Below are 20,805 nucleotides of genomic sequence, written 5' to 3' on the forward strand. Positions count from 1 at the left end.
GCCACCTCGTCTTGTCATCTCGCGCTATTGAGGAGCTTAACATGTTTTTTGGTATTCTTGGATTCTGAGTCTGTCCGGTAGCTAATCTTAAATATATAACATGTGAGAAGGAAAACAGTGCACATTATTGTGTTAAATTCATGTGCCTCATAATCTTGAATCAGAATAACTTCAGAATACTAATATATTCTCTGATGACGAGGGCGGTGCAACCTGTCACTCACATGAGATCCACCAATAGCAAACCACAACCAGCCAACCAGCCAATCAATTCCCCATGGAGAAAATCAAGCCCCGCCCACATTTGTTCTTGTTTCAGAATGCAATACATCTCTATGACGTTTTATGTTAGATGTCATATAGACATTTAGAAGATGTATTTAAGATGTTTAAGAGTGTTAAGGTTAAGTCTTAATGCCATTGCAGATTCTATTATTTCCGGCGAAATCACAAAAATGCACACAAAAGTGTCCCTGCTCTTAAGATACAATCATTAATGAACATCTTTAATTTCAATGAGGATTTAAAAAAAAAAAAAAACTATACGAGGGCGGATTAGAACCCAGACCCTCCGGCACGCTTAGCAAAAGTCCTACCACCCAGACCATTAGGGAATACAAGCTGCAATGGTGGATCTATTGGTGTGTTCAAGTCATTTTCATCGGAGTAAGATGGCGGTGTAGCTACTTTACACAAAAAAAGTTATTACACAAAAATACAAATACAGCAAGGCTCTTAAACTCTAGTTCTGGGTTTTTGCTTTTTTGTATGAAGCCACTGCGAACTTTATCATATTATATTATATTGTTATATTATAATGTCATCATATTATGTATGTGCAGGCAATTAGCTTCGCTGTAAATAGAAAAGCCTGACACTATCACTGCTAAATACCTTCAAGTATTATTGTATTCCGCCATGTTTCTCACTGACACACAACTCGTTAAGATCAAGGGTTAAATACCATATGTATTTATCCACTAATGTGAAGAATCCAACCCAATCTCACGGCAATTCGTAAGTATTTTACGGGGTGAATTCGAATTTTTTTTGCTAAATCGTAATTTTTTTATGAGGTGCACAATTCGTACAAATGACCCCCCCGCCCCTAAACCTTCCCATCACTGGGGTTTAGACAAATCGTACGAATTGGTCGTGAGATAGCGTTGGAAGAATCTTGGGACTAACAATGTATTGTAAGTAGTAGACGTAATAATGAAACTCACATGAGGTCTATGTCGATACATTATTGTAATTTTATTTATTTCAACCATTTTTATTGTACATATCTGATATTGCATTGTATTAGCACCCCCCCCCCCACACACACACACACACACTGTCCCACACACTACAAGTCCCCCTGCAGATGTAGTCAATCATTTTATCCCTTAAAACTCCCAAAATGACAAATTTAAAAGAAAAAACTATTTCTTCATGCCTTAAATTATCTTGAATGTAACTCGACACCCTTGCCTTATTTAGTATTCGCGGTTCTATAAATATGCAAATTAGCCCCGCCTCCACTCACTCACAGCAGCAGCTCAGAGATCCACATGTGCTATGCTAATCCACTCTAGCCATTTATATTTACTATAGAAATGTTCAACGATTCTTTTCCCAATATTCTAAGTTCCCTGATATTTTCAAGCTTTCCGTGACTTTTTGAAACCACATCTCAATGTGTTAGCATAGCAAATGCGCTAACCGCCAGACCACAGTTTCTGACAGGAAATGTAGGCTACGTGATTTGAATCTGGTTTCTACTTCTTTCATTTGACTATAACTTGTTAATGGCCACAGTGGTGAAATGAAAGGTAAACGGTGAAGTGAAGCCGGTTTTGGCATTGGCGCTAGTTTTTGAAACCCGAAACAATAACATAAAAAAAGCTTTTACGCTGCTTGCATCTGTCCTGATAGCCGAGCTCTCGTGTTTTCAAAGCGTAGCCTATAGTTTGAACAATGTGAAACTGCATCCTGGAAGCTTTAGGATACGTCTAAGCTCGTCAGATCTTTTCCAGAACATGAATGTTTAATTCCTGACGGAGTTTCCTCCATAGATTGGCTTTACCTCAGGGATATGCGCGCGCGTTTTCCCGCCGAGGAATCTTTTGATGCCGAGGACCGTGAGTCGCAAAGCGCCGTTCCCATTATATTCCCTCTTTTCTCTCATGTAGCCTATAGCTTTCCGTTTGAAAAGAATATTTATGCTTCCACAGGAGAGCTCACTGGGAAATACGAAAGCTGTTTGAAAGGTAAGCTTTTCTCACAGTGTGAAAGACTGCTCAAAAACAGACAGAGTCAGCTTTAAGAACACAAGAACATTTTAGTCTCGTGAACATTTAAAAATACTTGTTTTGCTTTATTAAATTATTATTATTATTTTTAAAATATATTCAGTGATATGATGAGGACGATGCAGCTGAACGTTAATAAATTACAAATGTATTCAAATAAAAAAATCATTATTATTAATAAAGATTAAAACAGTTTTACAAATAAATAGTAGGCCTAAGTTATATATAAATGTGTAAGATGATTATTAAATTACTACAATTTATGTATAATATATTTACAGTATATATATATAATCAGTGGTATGATGGCTATATGATGACGATGCAGCTCAACGTTAATTAATAACAAATGTATTTTTAAAAAATGTCTTATCATTTATTATTATTATAAATAATTTTGGGCTGAATAATTTCAAATTTAAATATATTCAGTGGTATGATGACGACGATGCAGCTGAATGTTAATAAATTAGCCTACAAATTTATTCAAAAAATAAATAAAATTATTATTAATAATATTTTTTAAAGATTACAATAAAACAGTTTTACATATAAATAGTAAGTTATATATAAATTTGTAAGATGATTATTAAATTACTACAATTTACGTATATATATATATATATATATGATGCTATGATGATAATGCAGCTCAACATTAATTAATAAAAAAAATATAAATTTTTAAATGTTTTAAATCATTTATTATTATTATTCAATTATTAAATAAATAATTTTGGGCTGAATAATTTCAATAATTTAAAGCTGCAGTCCGGCACTTTTTTAGGTTTAAAAATATAAAAAAAGACATTTTTGAAAAAAAAAACGTAACCAGCCAGTGTTCAAAACGACCTGCTTGCCTTACCTCGATTCAAAACGGTAAGCTTGTAATAATGATTTTAATTCCAGTGGTACTGGTGGATTTCCGCGGGAATTTCGAGCATGTCTTTGCGTCATTACGTCACTTCTGTACACATAGAGAAGGAGTCCCCGGCTAGCGTGTGGGGATGATGGAGGAGATTTAGCTTAGCACTTGGTATGGCGGATCCCGAAAGTTTAAAGCGACAATCACCAGTGACAACTGGAGATTCGCCAGTTGTAAAACCCAAAGACTTCGGACTTCAGAGTGGCTACAGAAAAAATATATTGTTCACGTTTTGACGTGATATAAGCAATCGTTAGATTTAATCAGCGTGATATAGCTACTGCAATGCTTCCCCCCACCCCCGAATTTGGTCAGAACAAAAGTGAATGTTACTTACTTGTTCAGATGACATTTTCCGATGAAAATTCTAATGTTGACACTTTCAAAAAGTATACTCTGAGATTGCATATGACAGTAGCGACGCGGCAGCCTCAATACATTGTGTTCATCCGCGCTGTTTCATGCCGATTTACTACCCACCACGCACAGTTAATAATTCCGCGAATAACTGCAATTGCAGATTTCTAACAGAGATGGCGACAAAGAGGAAAAACGATGGACTGCAGCTTTAAATGGCTGAATGAATGCATAAATTTGTGACCTCAATTACACAAGAATATTCCCTTATGGATTGGATGAAAAATGGTATTCAATTAGAAAAACATTTCTAGATTTAATCGATTTGTGATTAATAAAGCAAGATGAATTTAGGAGCAAATTTTCACGTGTTTCAACATGCAAGCCAATGAATGTAAGTTGACATTTCGTATGATTAGACACGTGTTTAGAAACGAGACCCCTGGAAAGGCCCGTTTTCATGCGACTGAGTTCAGGTTGACCTCGTGACCCGATCGCTGATGGCCAGACAGACTTGCAGAAGTTTCCCAGCACATGCTGGACGTGGTTCTGGCTGGATGCAGTGGGTCTGAAGACGAGCCGTTGACTCACTGGATCTGTCTTCGGCTCCAGTCCACAGATTTGACGTGGGTGAGACAAAGACTTTGGCCAGTTACCAGCTTGACTTCCAGCAGCTGCTCTTTCTCTCTCCAGAACCAGCCGGAAGTCTTCGCAATGAGCTGCGAACGTCAGTCTGGTAAGAGACAAATGCTTATCGTATTTATAAGGTTCAAACCAAGGGCGATAACTGTCTCGTTCTAAATGTAAAATAATAGCAGAGTCCACAACACAACTACACACACACAAAAAAATTAACTAGGAAGGTTGTGCACTTTAGATCATTTATTTATATTTAGTTTACTTATAATAATTGTGTTTGTTGACTTGAAATGTTTTTTTTCTATTAAGATCCACGTAATTATGTCTCAACCTAACAGTACAAAATCCTAATGCGTTGTCTAAACACAAACCATTTATGTTAAGTAAAAACTTCTTACATCCAGAGGGTGGCGGTATAGTGTGACGCCAACTGCCATTTTGCCCTAACTTAATTTGATTGTGTTCAATCTGCTTAAATATATGTAAAATTGTTGTCGATGTCAAAGATTGTGCGTCAACTCAAATGGTAAAAGCTAGCCGAGTTAGCTAGATGCTAACTTAAGGCTTTCTTTTTAAATGTTTTTCTGAATTCTGGGTCTTGAAACGATATAACTTATGAATAACATATTAACTTGAAGTAAAGTGAAGATACATTTTCCTTTTCATTCGTTGTCGAAGATTGTGCGTCGACTCAAATGGTAAAAGCTAGCCAAGTTAGCTAAATGCTAACATAAGGCTTTCTTTTTAAACACTTTTTTCACTACTTTGACATGAATTCTGGGTCTAGAAACGATATAACTTATGAATAACATATTAACTTGAAGTAAAGTGAAGATACATTTTCCTTTTCATTCGTTGTCGAAGATTGTGCGTCGACTCAAATGGTAAAAGCTAGCCGAGTTAGCTAGATGCTAACATAAGGCTTTCTTTTTATGTGCTTTTTTCACCACTTGACATGAATTCTGGGTCTTGAAGCGAAATGTTTGAATGTTTTATGTGTTAGTTGAAGGATCGTCAGTCAGCCTGGCTTTCTCTTTGGAGAGTTGCATTGCATTCTGGGCTTCAAACGCTTCAAGATGTTGCACAAACGCCGAGTTCTCTCGTCGCCCGAAGCCATAACACAACCAAACAACAGCATGAGGCCGGTTTCTCTGTGGTGTTCCCGTGTCTTGAGCGTGACGTGTGCGGGACGGGTAAGTGGATCTTGACGGCTTCATGCTGGGGTTGATAAATGATGCTCGCAGATGCTGCTCTCTGATCAGACTAGCGACCTGCTAAGTGTCTCTGTTAAAGCCCGAGTCGACCTTCGCCCTGTCCTGGGATCAGCTGAGGATGACATGTTTTTAAAGAGGCGGGAAAGACCCTCAGAGACGAGCGCTTTTAAGTCTGAATGATGATAAACAGACCTTTGAGGAAACCCGAAACATGCTCAGCATTGCTGCAAGGGACACTTTATTTATTAGCATAATATGAGATATGTTAGCATAAATATTCTGTTCTTCTATGCTCGCTTTTCTCTTTCTGGCCAAACAAATCTTAAAATGTATCTTGCTGAGCTAATAAGTAAAAGTTGGCTATTAATACGGTTTAATAATGGCATACTGTAGATATTTACAGGAAACTTGGTTTTTCTGGACGTAGAAATTTTATAATAATGATAATAACAGAAATATTATTATTATTATTATTATTAGTATAACTTACAACTAATAGTAGTAATAGTAATTATTATTTTAATTTTTAATGTTTTTAAATAGTTTTGTCCTCTATAAAATAAGTTATTTAAAAAAAGAGTTTATTTTATATTAAATTATTAATTATGATTAATAATTAAATTATAATAATAATACAAATTTGTGTTATTAATAATAGTAATTGATATTAATTAGTTAACTGACATAAGTATAATCTAAACAAATATTTATTTGAATAGTAATTGTTAAAGTAAAATAATAATTTATTACTATAATTAATAATTTTAGTAAATAATAATATATAATAAATACATTTTTAACCATCTTATTAAAAGGTCTTCATTTAACTAGTCTGATGGAGACCGGTAAATACATAATAATTTAATAAAAATATTGTATTTAATACAATAGGCCGATAAATACACACAGACGTGATCGTACGAGAAGATCAGTGTGAAAGTGAACAGTGACCTTTCTAGCGTCCGCTGACTGTGTGTGTGTGTGTGTGTGTGTGTGTGTGACGGACCTCAATTAATAAAACAATACGGCCAACAGTCTGAAGTTGCGAAAGCCAAAAGTAGGACAAGCTGGAGTGTGTTTTCTGCCGCTGACATGTCTGATGGGGAACAACACACAGATCTGCTGCTGTGTCTTTGTAATCTTCCCATTACGTGGAGGAAGGCCTGGGGCTTTTCTCCAGCTGGAGAACTTAAAACAATCTCCCGTTAAAGCATTATCCACGTCTGCGACGATGATGAATCTGATGCGTTCTCCACCGACCCCGACCGGCCAAGAGCCCCGGAGAAATGAATCAGAGCTAAACGCCATACGAGCCGACAGATGTCCGGAGCCAAGCTTCCCGGCTTCGTCATGGACACTTCCAGAGCCAGTGGACGTTTCTATCTTTCACATTTAAAGATACAAATCACTCAAAAAATTAAGTTGGACCATGCTTTACACTTCCTTCGAGTTTTTAGAGACTGTTGTCCGTTGGGCGGGAGCTTCTGAAAGCATCATTAAACTATAATAAAAGTGTCCACACAGTATATCATATTCATAAGTCCAACGTTAGCTATGTGTGAGGAACCGACCACCATTTAAGTAGTTATTTACTAAAAATATTCATGAACACATCGTTCTTTTGAGTCGAATCTTTTTTAATGATTTATTCACAAAATGAACTGATGGACGGGAACTGGAGCTTCTGAAAAGCATCATAAAATTATAATGAAAGTGTCCACACAGTTTATCATATTCATAAGTCAAAGTTTAGCTACTGTATGTGTGAGGAACCGACCAAAATGTAAGTCAATATTTAATAAAAATACTTAAAAGAGTTGAACTTTTTGATGAATCCGCTCTAAATTATTAATTTACTAAATTAACTGATTCAGGAACGCTTGACTACCGGAGCCAAATTACCAATGCAAATTTCTATATTTGACAATTAAAGGGATTGTTCACCCAAAACTAAACTTTAGGTCGTGGTTTACACACGTTTCAGTCCCTGAATAACTCCAACCGGTGTTTTTGGAGGCTTTTTATTTTTTAATTACCATTGGACGAGAACTGGAGCTCCAGAAAAGCATCAGTGAGTCAAAGATTAGCGATGATTTGTGATGAACCGAGCTAAATTTTAGTCGCCATTAATCTATGGGAGAGAATTCATAAACCTCATGTTCTTTTGAGTCTAACTTTTTTAATGATTAATTCAGAAAATTTACTGATTCAAAAGTTCAAAACTTTTTTTTTACACATTATTTTTGGGGTATAAAAAAATCAAGACACTTTTTTTTTAGATATTTTTTTAAATGTATTTTATTTATTTGTTTAATTTTTAAATCTTTGTTTATTTCTCATCTAATCTCATCTAGGGCACCACAAACTGCCAAAAAACAACAACAAAGACAGTTGCATGACGCCCCGGTTTGGACACCAAGACTGGTTTGGGAAAGTGGTAAATGAAATTTGTTGGTGCGTACAAAGACGTTTCATAATAACCGGACTAATGCAGCCCAGACACATAAAAGACGAGAATGTCATGGTCTGATCAACTGGGCCTTTTATTGTGGTGTTTGAAAAAAAGCTCTTTGTGTCGTCATGCTAGTGGATCCGCACACACAGGAGAGTATTGATGCTGCCGAGAGCGTTTTCTGCTCTTTTTTTTCTGTGTTACTCACGTCGTCTCTGGCCCAAAACTGCACCCTATATATATATATATATATATATATATATATATATATATATATATATATATATATATATGTATATATGTTAGGGCTGTTAAACGATTAATCGTGGTTAATCGCATCCAAAATAAAAGTTTGTGTTTACATAATAAATGTGTGTGTACTGTGTATAATACTTTTTTATTTATAAATACACACACATGCTTGTACCGGTATATATTTAAGAAATATTTGCATGTATATACTGTATATAGATTTATATATAAATTTAAAAAATATCTTAAATATATACATGCTCGTGTGTGTATTTATATATACAAAATAATTATATATAGTCCACACACATTTATTATGTAAACACAAACTTTTATTTTGGATGTGATTAATCGCGATTAATCGTTTAACAGCCATAACACACACACACACTCACACACACACACACACACACACACACACACACACACACACACACACACACACACACACACACACACACACACACACACACACACACACACACACACACACACACACACACACACACACACACACACATATGTACATGGTTACTATAGTTAACTGAAACTTTTTTTTAAATATAGATTAAAATGCCGCCAAGGCAACATCTTTATTTACTTTAACTCGACATACTACAATAACTAAACCTGAAAGAAAGAAAAAAACTATGTATACACATTAAAAAAAAGAATAAACAAATAAATTAAGAATGACTGATTCATGTTTGGAGTCAAATGTTTGGAATAATTGGATATTTTAATGTTTTTGAAATAAGTCACTTATGTTTACCAAAGCTGCATTTATTTGATGAAAAATATTGTAAAAATGTGTATAATACAGAACATTTTTAAATTTTATTGATTTTTTTTTTAATCAAATAAATGCATCTTCGGTAAACATAAATTACTTTGTTCAAAACCATTAAAATATCCAATTATTCCAAATATTTGACTCAAAACATTAATAAATTTTTTTCATTAAATGTGTATATATATAGGTTTTAGTATTTTTTTTATTTCAGTTTTAGTTTATTTTTGTATATCAAGTTAAACTAAATGAAAATAGGTAATTTTGCCTCGGCTATCTATCTATCTATCTATCTATCTATCTATCTATCTATCTATCTATCTATCTATATCCATCCATCCATTTATCCATCCATCCATCCATTTATCCATCCATCCATCCATCCATCCATCCATCCATTTATCCATTTATCCATCCATCCATCCATTTATCCATCCATCCATTTATCCATCCATCCATCCATCCATCCATTTATCCATCCATCCATCCATTCATCCATCCATCCATCCATCCATCCATTTATCCATCCATCCATCCATTTATCCATCCATCCATCCATCCATCCATTTATCCATCCATCCATTTATCCATCCATTTATCCATCCATCCATTTATCCATCCATCCATCCATCCATCCATTTATCCATCCATCCATCCATCCATTTATCCATCCATCCATCTATCCATCTATCTATCCATCTATCCATCTATCAATCTATCTATCTATCTATCTATCTATCTATCTATCTATCTATCTATCTATCTATCTATCTATCTATCTATCTATCTATCTATCTATCTATCTATCTATCTATCTATCTATCTATCTATCGTCAAGTGCTGTGTATGCAGCAAGGGCTTCTGGGAAAGTCCAGAGACAGACTCTTTAATGGTCATCTTTAGAGATTCCCTAAGTGCTGCTCTTTTGAGGACAAAAACAATTAGAGTTGAAAAGCTGGTTTTAGGGAGCGTGCGCTGTGCTTTTGGGCAGCTGGAAGGGCATCGGTGTGAATGGATGATGAATCGTCTCATTAATTCTTCAGAGAAGAAACCGAGAGAGAGAGACACACAGAGGGTCGTGTAGAGCAGTTACAGTTTTTTGGCCTGTAATTACATGACGGGACTCATATTTTCTGTGCAATTTGAGCTTTTTGAATAAAAGGATTTCTGCTCATCACAGTGACAAAAATCTCACACTTATTATAACCAAACCATCTTATTATGTTTCCGTAAAATGTTTTTTTTAGCATACATAACAACATTTTTGTTATAACATTTTTGTTATAACTTTAACAGTACCATTGCATTGATTTATAAGTTTCATAATCACATCCAACCACGTCCAAGGCATATTTAATCTTGCCGAAACATTTGAGACGTATATATTAACTTATTATTTAAATAAGTTACATAATTTTAATAATTATACAACCTGACAGCTACATTGAAGCTACATTTATTTATTATTCATTTATTTAATTTATGTCATTATTAATCTAAAGGTTCCACAAACACTTCCATCTTCCAGGATTTTCATAACATTTTCGAAACATGTACAACATTCATAAATTTCCAACTGTTAAATTTAAAACTTTTTAAACAGTTTACACAAACTTTTACTTTAAATTTTTACTTTACTTTTACTTTAAAAGTAAACTTCTTAGTTTTATACTTTTATATTATATAAACTTTTAAGTTTCTAAGTTTTAAAAAAGTGTACTTAAACCTTTACTTTAAAAGAAACTTAGAAGTTTACTTTTAAAGTAAAAGTTTGAATAAACATTTTAAAACTTAGAAACTTAGAAGTAAAAGTTTAAAGTAAATGTTTATGTGAACTAAAACTTAGAAGTTTACTTTTAAAGTAAAAGTTAATTCATTTGGAAGAAAAAGTAAACTTCTAAGTTTTAGTTCACATAAACATATACTTTAAACTTTTACTTCTAAGTTTCTAAGTTTTAAAATGTTTACTCAAACTTTTACTTTAAAAGTAAACTTCTAAGTTTCTAAGTTTTAGTTTGCATAAACATTTACTTTAAACTTTTACTTCTAAGTTTCTAAGTTTTAAAATGTTTACTTAAACTTTTACTTTAAAAGTAAACTTCTAAGTTTCTAAGTTTTAGTTTGCATAAACATTTACTTTAAACTTTAAATGTATTTTTACTTAAAATTAAACTTCTGTTTTAGATTATATAAACTTTTACTTTAAACTTACTTTACATAAACTTACTTTTTACTTTAAAAACGAAACTTCTAAGTTTTAAAAATGTACATGAACTAACTTTTTACTTTAAAAGCTACACTTTTAAGTTTCTAAGTTTACTTAAACTTTTACTTTTTTCTTTAAAAGTAAACTAAGTTTCTAAGTTTTTCTAAGTTATGAGTTATCTTTAAAACAATAATGACATGCTTCTTTTGAAATAAACGCATACATAATTATTTAATAATTGTATGAGTAATCATTGTTATTATTATAAATTGTAAATATGATTATTAATAACTTTTTGTATTAGGAAATGTGTACATATGTTTTATTTTAGGTTATTCCTATCCAAAATGCTACATTTGAGAAGCACAAAAAATGTTTTGTGCTTCATTTCCACCTAACTATGTCTCTAGAAATATTGAAACCCAAAGCATAAAGCAATGTGATCAGGTGAGCTGTTGATGTTTCCAGAGGCTCATGGGAAATTAGGCCAGTTGAAGGTCGTTGCGACACAATAGTGAGGGTGAAAGGTCATCGCTACTGTCTGCTTAGATTGAGGTATGGATTGAAATTGATTTCCCTTTATTATAGTGTGCGTAATGAAAGTGCAAATGATTGATTCGCCCTTTGAATTTCCATCCGTTTTCTTAATGTTAATGGCGATAATTCGCTCAAACGAACCCTAGACTGTGTTTTTGTGTTCTCCCACTTTAAGGAGAACAAGACAAATCAGCTGAAACATAATAAATAGCCTAATAAACACATTTGTGTCTCTATTGCATGAAAACTACAATTCAGAAGTACCCTTGTGTATGAATGACTTCTGATTAGCAGAGTAGCTTTCATCATTTTCCCATCAGAAATATGTTATCTTTGTATTTGAACAGTTTGTCATTGATTATAGGATTATGATATGTCTAGCCGGTTCTGTACTAATGGAACATTTTACAGTTTTCTTCTGGATTTTCCTTCTTTTCTCCAGGTTTATCGTCAGATGTCATTCCCGCTACACAAACAGTGATTTGCATACAGAAATATCATCATCTGGATCCTGCTGGTTCGACTGGGAAACCCTGCGGCGGCGCCAAAGGTCACATGACCATCAATCTCGCTCAGGTGTCGATTTCCCACTGAATTAATGAGAGCGTTTTTCCTTTCATTTGATCACCCATTTATCTTCAGCGTGTCACTCAGATATTTAGTCAGTGAGACGTCTGGACAAGATGGGTTGGAAATATTAGATGTCAAAGCTTGAGAAATATTCAGCGTGATCATTGCATCTCCTGCTGGCACGGCAACATCGCCATTTTTAGTATCAGAATAGAATAAAACTCCATGGATATACAGTAAATAAATGTGATGTGATGCCGGTAAACTCTCGGTTTCTTTATGAAAGAGCAGTTTTTGAAATTAATCAATATAATAAAATATAACTGTAATAAATAAATACCATATACAGTAGCATTGATTTATTTTAAATCATTGCTCAAAAGTGTCTCCAGAAATCACTGCTCAACAATTTTTTTTTTTATAAGTAAATATACAATTCTGTTCGATTTCTATTTTTATCATTATTATTATTATTAATGATTGTATTTATTATTAAAATAATTGAATTTAATTATTAATTTAATAGTCACATTACATTAATAATAATTTTAATTAATTATTGAAATAAATAAATGACAATGTATAATTAATATAATTATTTTTTAAACTTAAATACTTTAAATACTTATTTGTACAACTGTTATTTATTTATTTAATTATTTAATTATTAACTCAAAACTTTATATATATATATATATATATATGTGTGTGTGTGTGTGTGTGTGTGTGTGTATGTGTATTTTGTGTGTGTGTGTGTATGTATATATTGAATAAATAACATACTAATAATATTAATACGTCCTGACAGCCACATTGAAGCTAAATTATATATTTATCATTTAATTCTTAATTTATTGCATTTATTGAATTATTATTTATTTAATTGTATTTAATTTTATTTATTTTATTATTAAAATCATATTAAAATCAACACACACACACACACACACACACACACAAGCTCTTGAAGCTCCGCCCCCTGCACCGGGAGCAGCAGCTCATTTGCATTTAAAGGGACAGACACAAAAACTGTGTGTTTTTGCTCGCCCTCAAAAAGTGACTTTAACATGCTATATAAAAATATCTGTGGGGTGTTTTGAGCTAAAACTTCACATACACACACTCTGGAGACATCAAATACTTATTTTACATCTTGTGAAAAGGGCATTATACCCCCCCTTTAAGTTTATTAGCAGTTGTCCATTAGTTGTCAACTTGTTTTCTCATTCTCATTTTCTCAACTTCTACGACGATCTTCTTCGTGGACGGTTAGCGATTCTGCTGACGCACGACTCTGACCTTTCCAAACCGAACGTTAATTTCCCCTCAGATTCTCTGCTATCTCTGTCGAGTTAAAGTCTAAACGCCTCCCGATGCATGCAGAAGTTCTGTGAGAGTTTGTCAGCTTGTTTGGCCCGTGATTCATTTGGTTTCGAGCGCCGGCTCGCGTTATTAAAGGCCTTTCAGTTGTTTCAAAGGTTCCCCTTTTCCTCACAAGACAGTCTCATTTCTGCCTTTTGTCCTGGACGGTATTTACAGCCATAATTGAACAGCGTCGGGTCCGCGAGTTCAATTGCAGTCAAAGGGGCTGGAGCCGGCGGATATGAAAAATGGGGCTCTTTTAAATGCTAATCAGCGTGTTAGCGCCTAGCTCCTGCTTGCCTGGCAAAAATAATTGTGCAAATATACATGAAAAACTGCAGTCCTTATTTAAAGATGCGTCCCGTTGGCTCTGGGAGGGCAGTCATGCGCACAATATCCCTTATTTTACTCTTCCACACTTAGCAGAAGACTTTGAGTGATAATTCCTGTCAAATATTTATCATTCTGAAGAGTTTTCGCTCTCATTTTAGTGGGAAATGTCCAAAGAATAACGAAATGTGAGGATTATTGTAATTACGGATCAAACGAGACTCAGCGGCCGATGAAATTAAATATATTACCATATTTCGGGGGCTTTTGTGAGAGTTTGCTGCTGGAGAACAATATAACTAATGTCTGAGGATGAAACCCAACAGAAAGAATGCTGAAAATTATATATGAGCTATTAAAACCATAATTTGTTTTATTATTCATTTTATTGTTTTATTTATTATTAAATAAAATTATTTATATATATGAGGTGTGTGTGTATATATATATATATATATAAATATAAAGTATATATAAATACTTTGTATAAATCATCATTTTTTAATTATTAGCAGTTATTTAAATTATACAATATTTATATTATACAACCTGACATTTAAAATGAAGCTGAAATAGTATCATTATTTTATTTTAATGTAATTTATTATATATTAATATGTATTATTTCTAATTATCATTTCTTATTCATTATTAATAAGTACTTAAATTATATAATCATATTATACATGACAGCTACATAAAGGTTAAAATATTATTATTGTTTAATTAAGTGTACTTAATAGTGATATTTATTATTAAAAATATGCTCTTCTTTATAATTAAAGGAATTATATATTATTAACCATTAAATATCTATTAATAACTATCAATAAATCATACAGTTATAATAATGACACAACCTGACAGCTTTACAGTAGTTCTCAGCTTGTAGTGTAACTAATGACTGTATTTTTAACACTCTCCTGATGGTAGTTTGACTCTGGTCAGTGTTTTCTGGTCCTCGAAGCCTTTAGTTGCTCTCTTCCCTGAGTTCTCTCACAACAGAAGTCACGTGTGTTGCCGAGCGAGGATCGATTGTTCTCCGGCCGTGTCGCTGTTCCACGAAAGAGCCTGGTGAGGGGAAGAAACAAAACCAGGAGGAGGAATGAAATGCGGCAGATTTAAACGGCTGATAATCAGATTGGAGAACACCTGCGTCTCGCTGATAAGAACAGAACAACAGAATCCAGATACAGAACCGATACGGTAAACGGAGAGAAGAAACAAATCAACTGCAGAGGAGAATGTGAGTTAACTAGTTTGTGCTGGAAATATCTTTAGTGAATAGCAGAAATGCATATCGAACAGACGGATTATTCCAAACGACCAAGATATGATAGTACACTTGTGATTTCATAAACTATACAAGTTTATGCTTGTTATTTTGTGTGTTTCTGACTGCAGTATCAAGTGCATTCATACAGTCAAGAAACAAACTGAGGCGTTTTAAAATGATCATCCATCTAACTTTTAATGTCATTTACAAGCTAACAACACAGATAAGGACTTAGTGCCAGTTTCATTGGTAAGTATAAGTGGGTGTCATCTGCATAAATATGATAGGAAATTGTTGAAATTCAAAGATGGAGCGGAGAGGGAGCATATATAGAGAAAAGAAAATCGGGCCCAAAACGGAGCCCTGCTGCACCTCACATGTAACGAAAGCTGGAAATGAAGAAAATGCACCAGTTTCTACAGAGAAACTCCTCTTAGTGAGATAAGACTCAAGCCAACCTCGGTTTTTAACCTATTTAAAAGAATGCATATGAATTCATGATTTGTCTACATTTGTAAAAATAATTATATATTTGTGCATGTGTGTGTATGCTATATTTTCATATAAATAAAATATATAAGCTCATTGTTTATTTTATTATTAGTTTAATTATTTTATTTATTATTAATTATTTAAATTAATTATATAATAGTTATAATAGCTATGCAACTTGACAGCTACATTACAGCTAAAATAAATTAAATTATGCTTTAAATTAAATTATTAAATAAATTAAAGTATTAATTGTAATTATACTTATTTTTAAAATCTTTTATTTTATTATTATTATTGATTTAAATTAGGTCGTTGTAAATGAGCTTATTTAATTTTAAATATTAAAATAATAATAATAAAATAAAGGATTTTAAAAATAAGTATAAAGTACACTCTAAAATTTTTTTGGGTTGTTTCAACCCAATTTTGGGTCAAATATGGACCAACCTAAACGTTGGGTTAAAAATGTAATGTAAAAATTTAACCCAACAGCTGGGTTTGTCCATATTTGACCCAAAATTGGGTTAAAACACCCCAGCATTTTTTAGAGTGGAAGTTTAATTATTAGTTTGATTATCGTATGTATTATTTATTATTTAAATAAATTATATAAATTAACTATACAACCAAAAATAAACTAAAATAGATTAAAATTATATGAAAGTATAAATTATACTTGTATATAAATTTGTATTATTATTAAATAAATCAAATTATCAAATAAAATTTGTAAAATTTAAATAAAAAATGTAAGTGCATATATTTGGCGTGAAACTGAAAATTTCCCATTAAATAATTGAATGGATAAATAGATCAATCATATTTGCCAGCGAAGTTATTGGTTAATATTATTTTCTCTACCTGTACGCCGTTGTACTGCCTCCAGTACCCAGAAAAGCGCTATATAAATGTAACAAATTATTATTATATTTGTAAGATGAACGCTCCTACAGTGTCGTATTTACCAGTGAGATTTTCTTTAAGCCACACCTTTCCAAATATTTGTTGGTGAACTAAAAAAAAGAGTCTTAGTGAGTTAAAAAGCCATAAATATGTACTATATTGGCCAATATGTAAATTTCCCAACCAAAAATGCCTCGTAATAACGACTTTGAGCTTGTAAATAGGATCTTCCCATGAAGAGGACTTGCATCAGCTGGAAAGTCATTAAAGTTATTGCGTTTTGATGAAAGATTATGAAAACAAACATCTCCTCCTTCAGAATAACATCCAGTCTTGATTCGGTTGAAATGTGTGTGCAGGATAACGGCGGAGGGCTTTATTACGGAAGTGAATTGGATGAGTTTTGATGTCTTGTTATCTTTCACATCAGTTTGAGGAAGGGATCCAGCTCTTTATTCTCCGCACCAGTGAATCCACTCGATGTTCCAGACGTCAAACTCCCTCCATCTGTCACTCGCTGCAAACCGGCCCGATTCCTCGCCTCGCTGTCGCTTAGCTGTGCCGTCACTGGGGTTTTATTATTGGCTTCGGGTTCGCTGACACCCGTCACACAGCGTCTTTGTCCTGAGGGCGAATCCAGAGCGACTTTCAGAGCCTTTTTTATAAGGTTCTGAATAAGAAATCACAAAACCTTGGACTAGTGTTCGTTTGGAGATACAAAAAAGGCGCAAACTTGCGAAACTGAACCTGTTAGTGTCAAAAATTGTATCCCGAGCTGGAGCCTAGAGGTTAGCTTAGATGCTAGTTTAACACATTGTTAGCTTTGAGTGTACACACAAATATTACATAGGGGACTTAGATGCTAGTTAGCTTAGATGCTAGTTTAATACGTTGTTATTATTGAGTGTATTCACAAATATTACATAGATGCTAGTTAGCTTAGATGCTAGTTCAATACGTTGTTAGCATTGAGTGTATACAAATATTACATAGGGGACTTTAGCGTTATGTATGTATCTAAATGGGTTTTCTTCCAAACTGTAAAAAAAAAAAAAAAAAAAAGAATTAAAAAAAAATCAAACTTGGTGTTTAGCTCTCCAGAGCATTTTATTTTATTTTATTTAACGACTTTTTCAAATCTTCATACAATGTGACATTACCCATGATTTCATGATTTATATCCATATTAGCTTGTTAATATGTTAACTTTTCTATTTTTGTTAGCATGAGGGTTGTTTTTCTTTTTAGCACAGTTCAACATGTGGTATGTTAGCATTAGCACTAGCCAAAATATAAAAAAAATATATATTTTGTTCATTGCCTGCTTGTTTCAAAAGCCTCTAAATGTCAAAACCATCTGGAAAAAAGATTAGTAAACATATCAAACGTAGCTTTTAGCTTTCCAGAGCATTTTTTAAAGCTTTTTTAACAGTGATTTTTAATTCTGTACCCTCAAATAGTATGACATTACCCATCATTTTTTTCTGTACTTCTCTTTATGTCCATGTTAGCTTTAGCATGAGGATTGTTTCTTCATTTAATAGTCTAATGTCTGTTTTTTTAGCGTTAGCATTAGCACAAAAGGGCTTTCACAGATTAAAAAAGAAAACGGTCCATTGCTAGCTTCTTTCAAAAACCTCTAAAATGTCAAATATATCTGGAAAAAGAGTAATAATCATATAAAATTTAGCTTTTAGCTTTCCAAAGCTTTTTAAACCTTTATTTCTCTTAATTTTTCTTTCTTTATCTTCAAATAATGTGACATTACCAATGATTTCTCTCTTTTTTTCTATTTATTTCCCCATTAGCGTGCTATAAAAGTTAGCTTTTCTTTTTTTGTCAGCATGAGTGTTGTTTTTCATTTTAACAGTCTAATGTGTGGTGTTTTAGCGTTAGCATTAGCCAAAAGGCCGCCACTGATTTAAAAAAAAAGAAAACAGTTAATTGCTAGCTGCTTATAAAACGTCATGATCTATCTAGAAGATCAGTAATAAACATATATCTCTGATTCTGTCACGTTTCAGCTCGTTCTGAACAGCTGTGCGCGGCGAGTGGGCGAACGCTGGTATGTTTCCCAGAGATTTCCCGTTTTCCACTCAAAGCGGCCCGTAATGAATGGATCTTGTATGATCAGGGAGATTAGCATGGCAGAATCTTAATTCGCTTGTCGGGGGGAATGTTGGGGCAAAGTAATTGTATGTACAGTAATCATGTACACCAGCGTGTGGGCGAGCGCCGGCGCACAGTTACACTTCTGTCTCTGTCGCGTTATCAATCACGACATGATTTGTCCCGGTTAGCCTCAGCGAAGGGCGGCTCATGCTAGCGCGCGTACAGGTCTGTTGGGGACATGACTTCTGACACACAAGCCTTTAGTGAGCAAAACAAACCACCAGTCACCGCTAAAGCCACACTGTACTTGGGGATGGAGGGTTTTAGAGGAAATTATAGCGGTACTCGTGCGTTTGCTAACTTAAGAGCGTCTCTTTGCTAATACAAACTCAAATGTGTGTGATATTGATTGTGTACATTTGTGTGTGTATGTACTTGACTGTACAACACATCTGATTTAAAAGCACATTTTATGGAAACTCTAGCGCCCCCTTGAGTACTGGAGGACTTATTACGACACTTTTTTTTGCGTTTATCAAAGATATATTTCATTGTGTTGTTTAGATACATGATGTAGGGGAGAGTGGGGCACAGCCTAACACTTTTTGACTTTCTCAGTTTGTATAAATCCATTTAGGGTTCAGATAAAAAAAATAATTCCCACATTAATTTCATATGTCTAGTAGAATTATTTGGTTTTGTTTCATTAATACAGTGTATATATATTTTTCTTGATTTGCCCTGAAAGAATGGAAGTGTTATGTGACAACATGCCCCATAGGTGCGGTACATTATAACATGACCATATGACAGAATATAATGTTATATGATCTCATCAAAAAATATATACAAGACAAACTAAAACTAAAACTAAACTATTTTGTCAAAAACTCCAGCGTTTGAGCAACCGAACACACATCTCCAACCCATATTGCTCTGTGACGCGTACGGTCACTTTTGCCAGGTTGTGTTTGTAGCACAGGGGGCGGAGCTTCAGATTCTAGAGAGCATTTGATTGGACAGAAGATGTGATGAGAAGCTGAAGTCCGCTGTGAAGTGAGAGACTAAGTTTTGAATGCTTATATGCAAATTTTGTCATTGTTTTGGAGCACACCAGCTTATTTATAACCTTAAGTGTAACGTATTCAGCTAAAAAACTTAAATTTTGATTTCAGGGTGCCTTTAATTAAGAAATGTTCTTTATGGTTAAATAAATGTTCAGTGATATCTTCCAAAAGTTTAAAAATGTTGGTGCATTTTTTTCTCTATATATAGTGTTGATGTGACAACTATTAAATACTTGTTAACTAGATGTGTTTACTCTAGTAGTATTTACTCTAGTTGGTAAATACTAGTAATACTAAAGTTTCGTCATGCTGGCGTGTGTGGAAGTCGGCTATTTAGACCATGTGTGTCACAACTAGCGCCACGTTAGTTTGTGCCTCGCTCACACTTGTTTATTTCACTGGAAACCAGAACACAAATCCCGAGGAATGAACAGTTTCTGAGCAGTGCACCTGTGAGAGTGTGTGTGTGTGTGTGTGTGTGTGTGTGTGTGTGTGTGTGTGTGTGTGTGTGTGTGTGTGTGTGTGTGTGTGTGTGTGTGTGTGTGTGTGTGTGTGTGTGTGTGTGTGTGTGTGTGTGTGTGTGTGTGTGTGTGTGTGTGTGTGTGTGTGTGTGTGTGTGTGTGTGAGAGCTCAGGGTGAAGCCGACAGTCGTGGTGAGCGCTGGTGTTCAGACGAGCTGATGTGACAGCGACTCGTTCACAGCCCTGATTCAGTGTGTCAGTGAAGAGACTAATAACCTCCTGTGAACATCCCTCACAAACAGCCCTGAGCACACACACACACACACACACACACACACACCTGCTGAGAACACACAGTGCCAGCGCTTCACACACGTCGGCCTCCGCAAACTACTGAGGAAGACCATAAAGATTAGAATAATTACATATAAATACACTACCAGTCAAAAATATTTGATCGGTTATATTTTTTAATGTTTTAAAAAAATGTCTCTTCTGCTCACCAACGCTGCATTTATTTGATAAAAAAAAAAATATATTGTGAAATATTATTACAATGT

At 33.9% G+C, this 20,805-nt stretch overlaps 1 protein-coding gene across 1 annotated transcript; it reads left to right on the forward strand.

Moving 5' to 3' along the window:
- The first annotated feature begins 1,529 nt into the window (after positions 1-1,529).
- On the forward strand, positions 1,530-12,241 carry LOC306988873 (uncharacterized protein). The gene is made up of 6 exons (XM_079594049.1): positions 1,530-2,126; positions 2,220-2,255; positions 4,192-4,315; positions 7,787-7,869; positions 11,601-11,687; positions 12,112-12,241. Exons 1-5 carry the CDS (start codon positions 2,081-2,083, stop codon positions 11,645-11,647), a joined length of 336 nt encoding a protein of 111 aa, XP_079450175.1. The 5' UTR covers positions 1,530-2,080; the 3' UTR covers positions 11,648-11,687; positions 12,112-12,241.
- The last annotated feature ends 8,564 nt before the right edge of the window (positions 12,242-20,805 follow it).

Source organism: Phoxinus phoxinus (assembly GCF_949152265.1).
Source record: "Phoxinus phoxinus genome assembly, chromosome: 20".
Taxonomy (NCBI): Eukaryota; Metazoa; Chordata; class Actinopteri; order Cypriniformes; family Leuciscidae; genus Phoxinus; species Phoxinus phoxinus.

What these genes read in the sequence shown, in the direction of transcription:
- LOC306988873 (XM_079594049.1), top strand. Translation starts at nt 2,081, where the DNA reads ATGCGCGCGCGTTTTCCCGCCGAGGAATCTTTTGATGCCGAGGACC. An exon ending in ATACGAAAGCTGTTTGAAAG is followed by an intron (nt 2,256 to 4,191) that starts GTAAGCTTTTCT and finishes CTTCGGCTCCAG; the next exon opens with TCCACAGATTTGACGTGGGT. An exon ending in AAGACTGGTTTGGGAAAGTG is followed by an intron (nt 7,870 to 11,600) that starts GTAAATGAAATT and finishes TGATGTTTCCAG; the next exon opens with AGGCTCATGGGAAATTAGGC.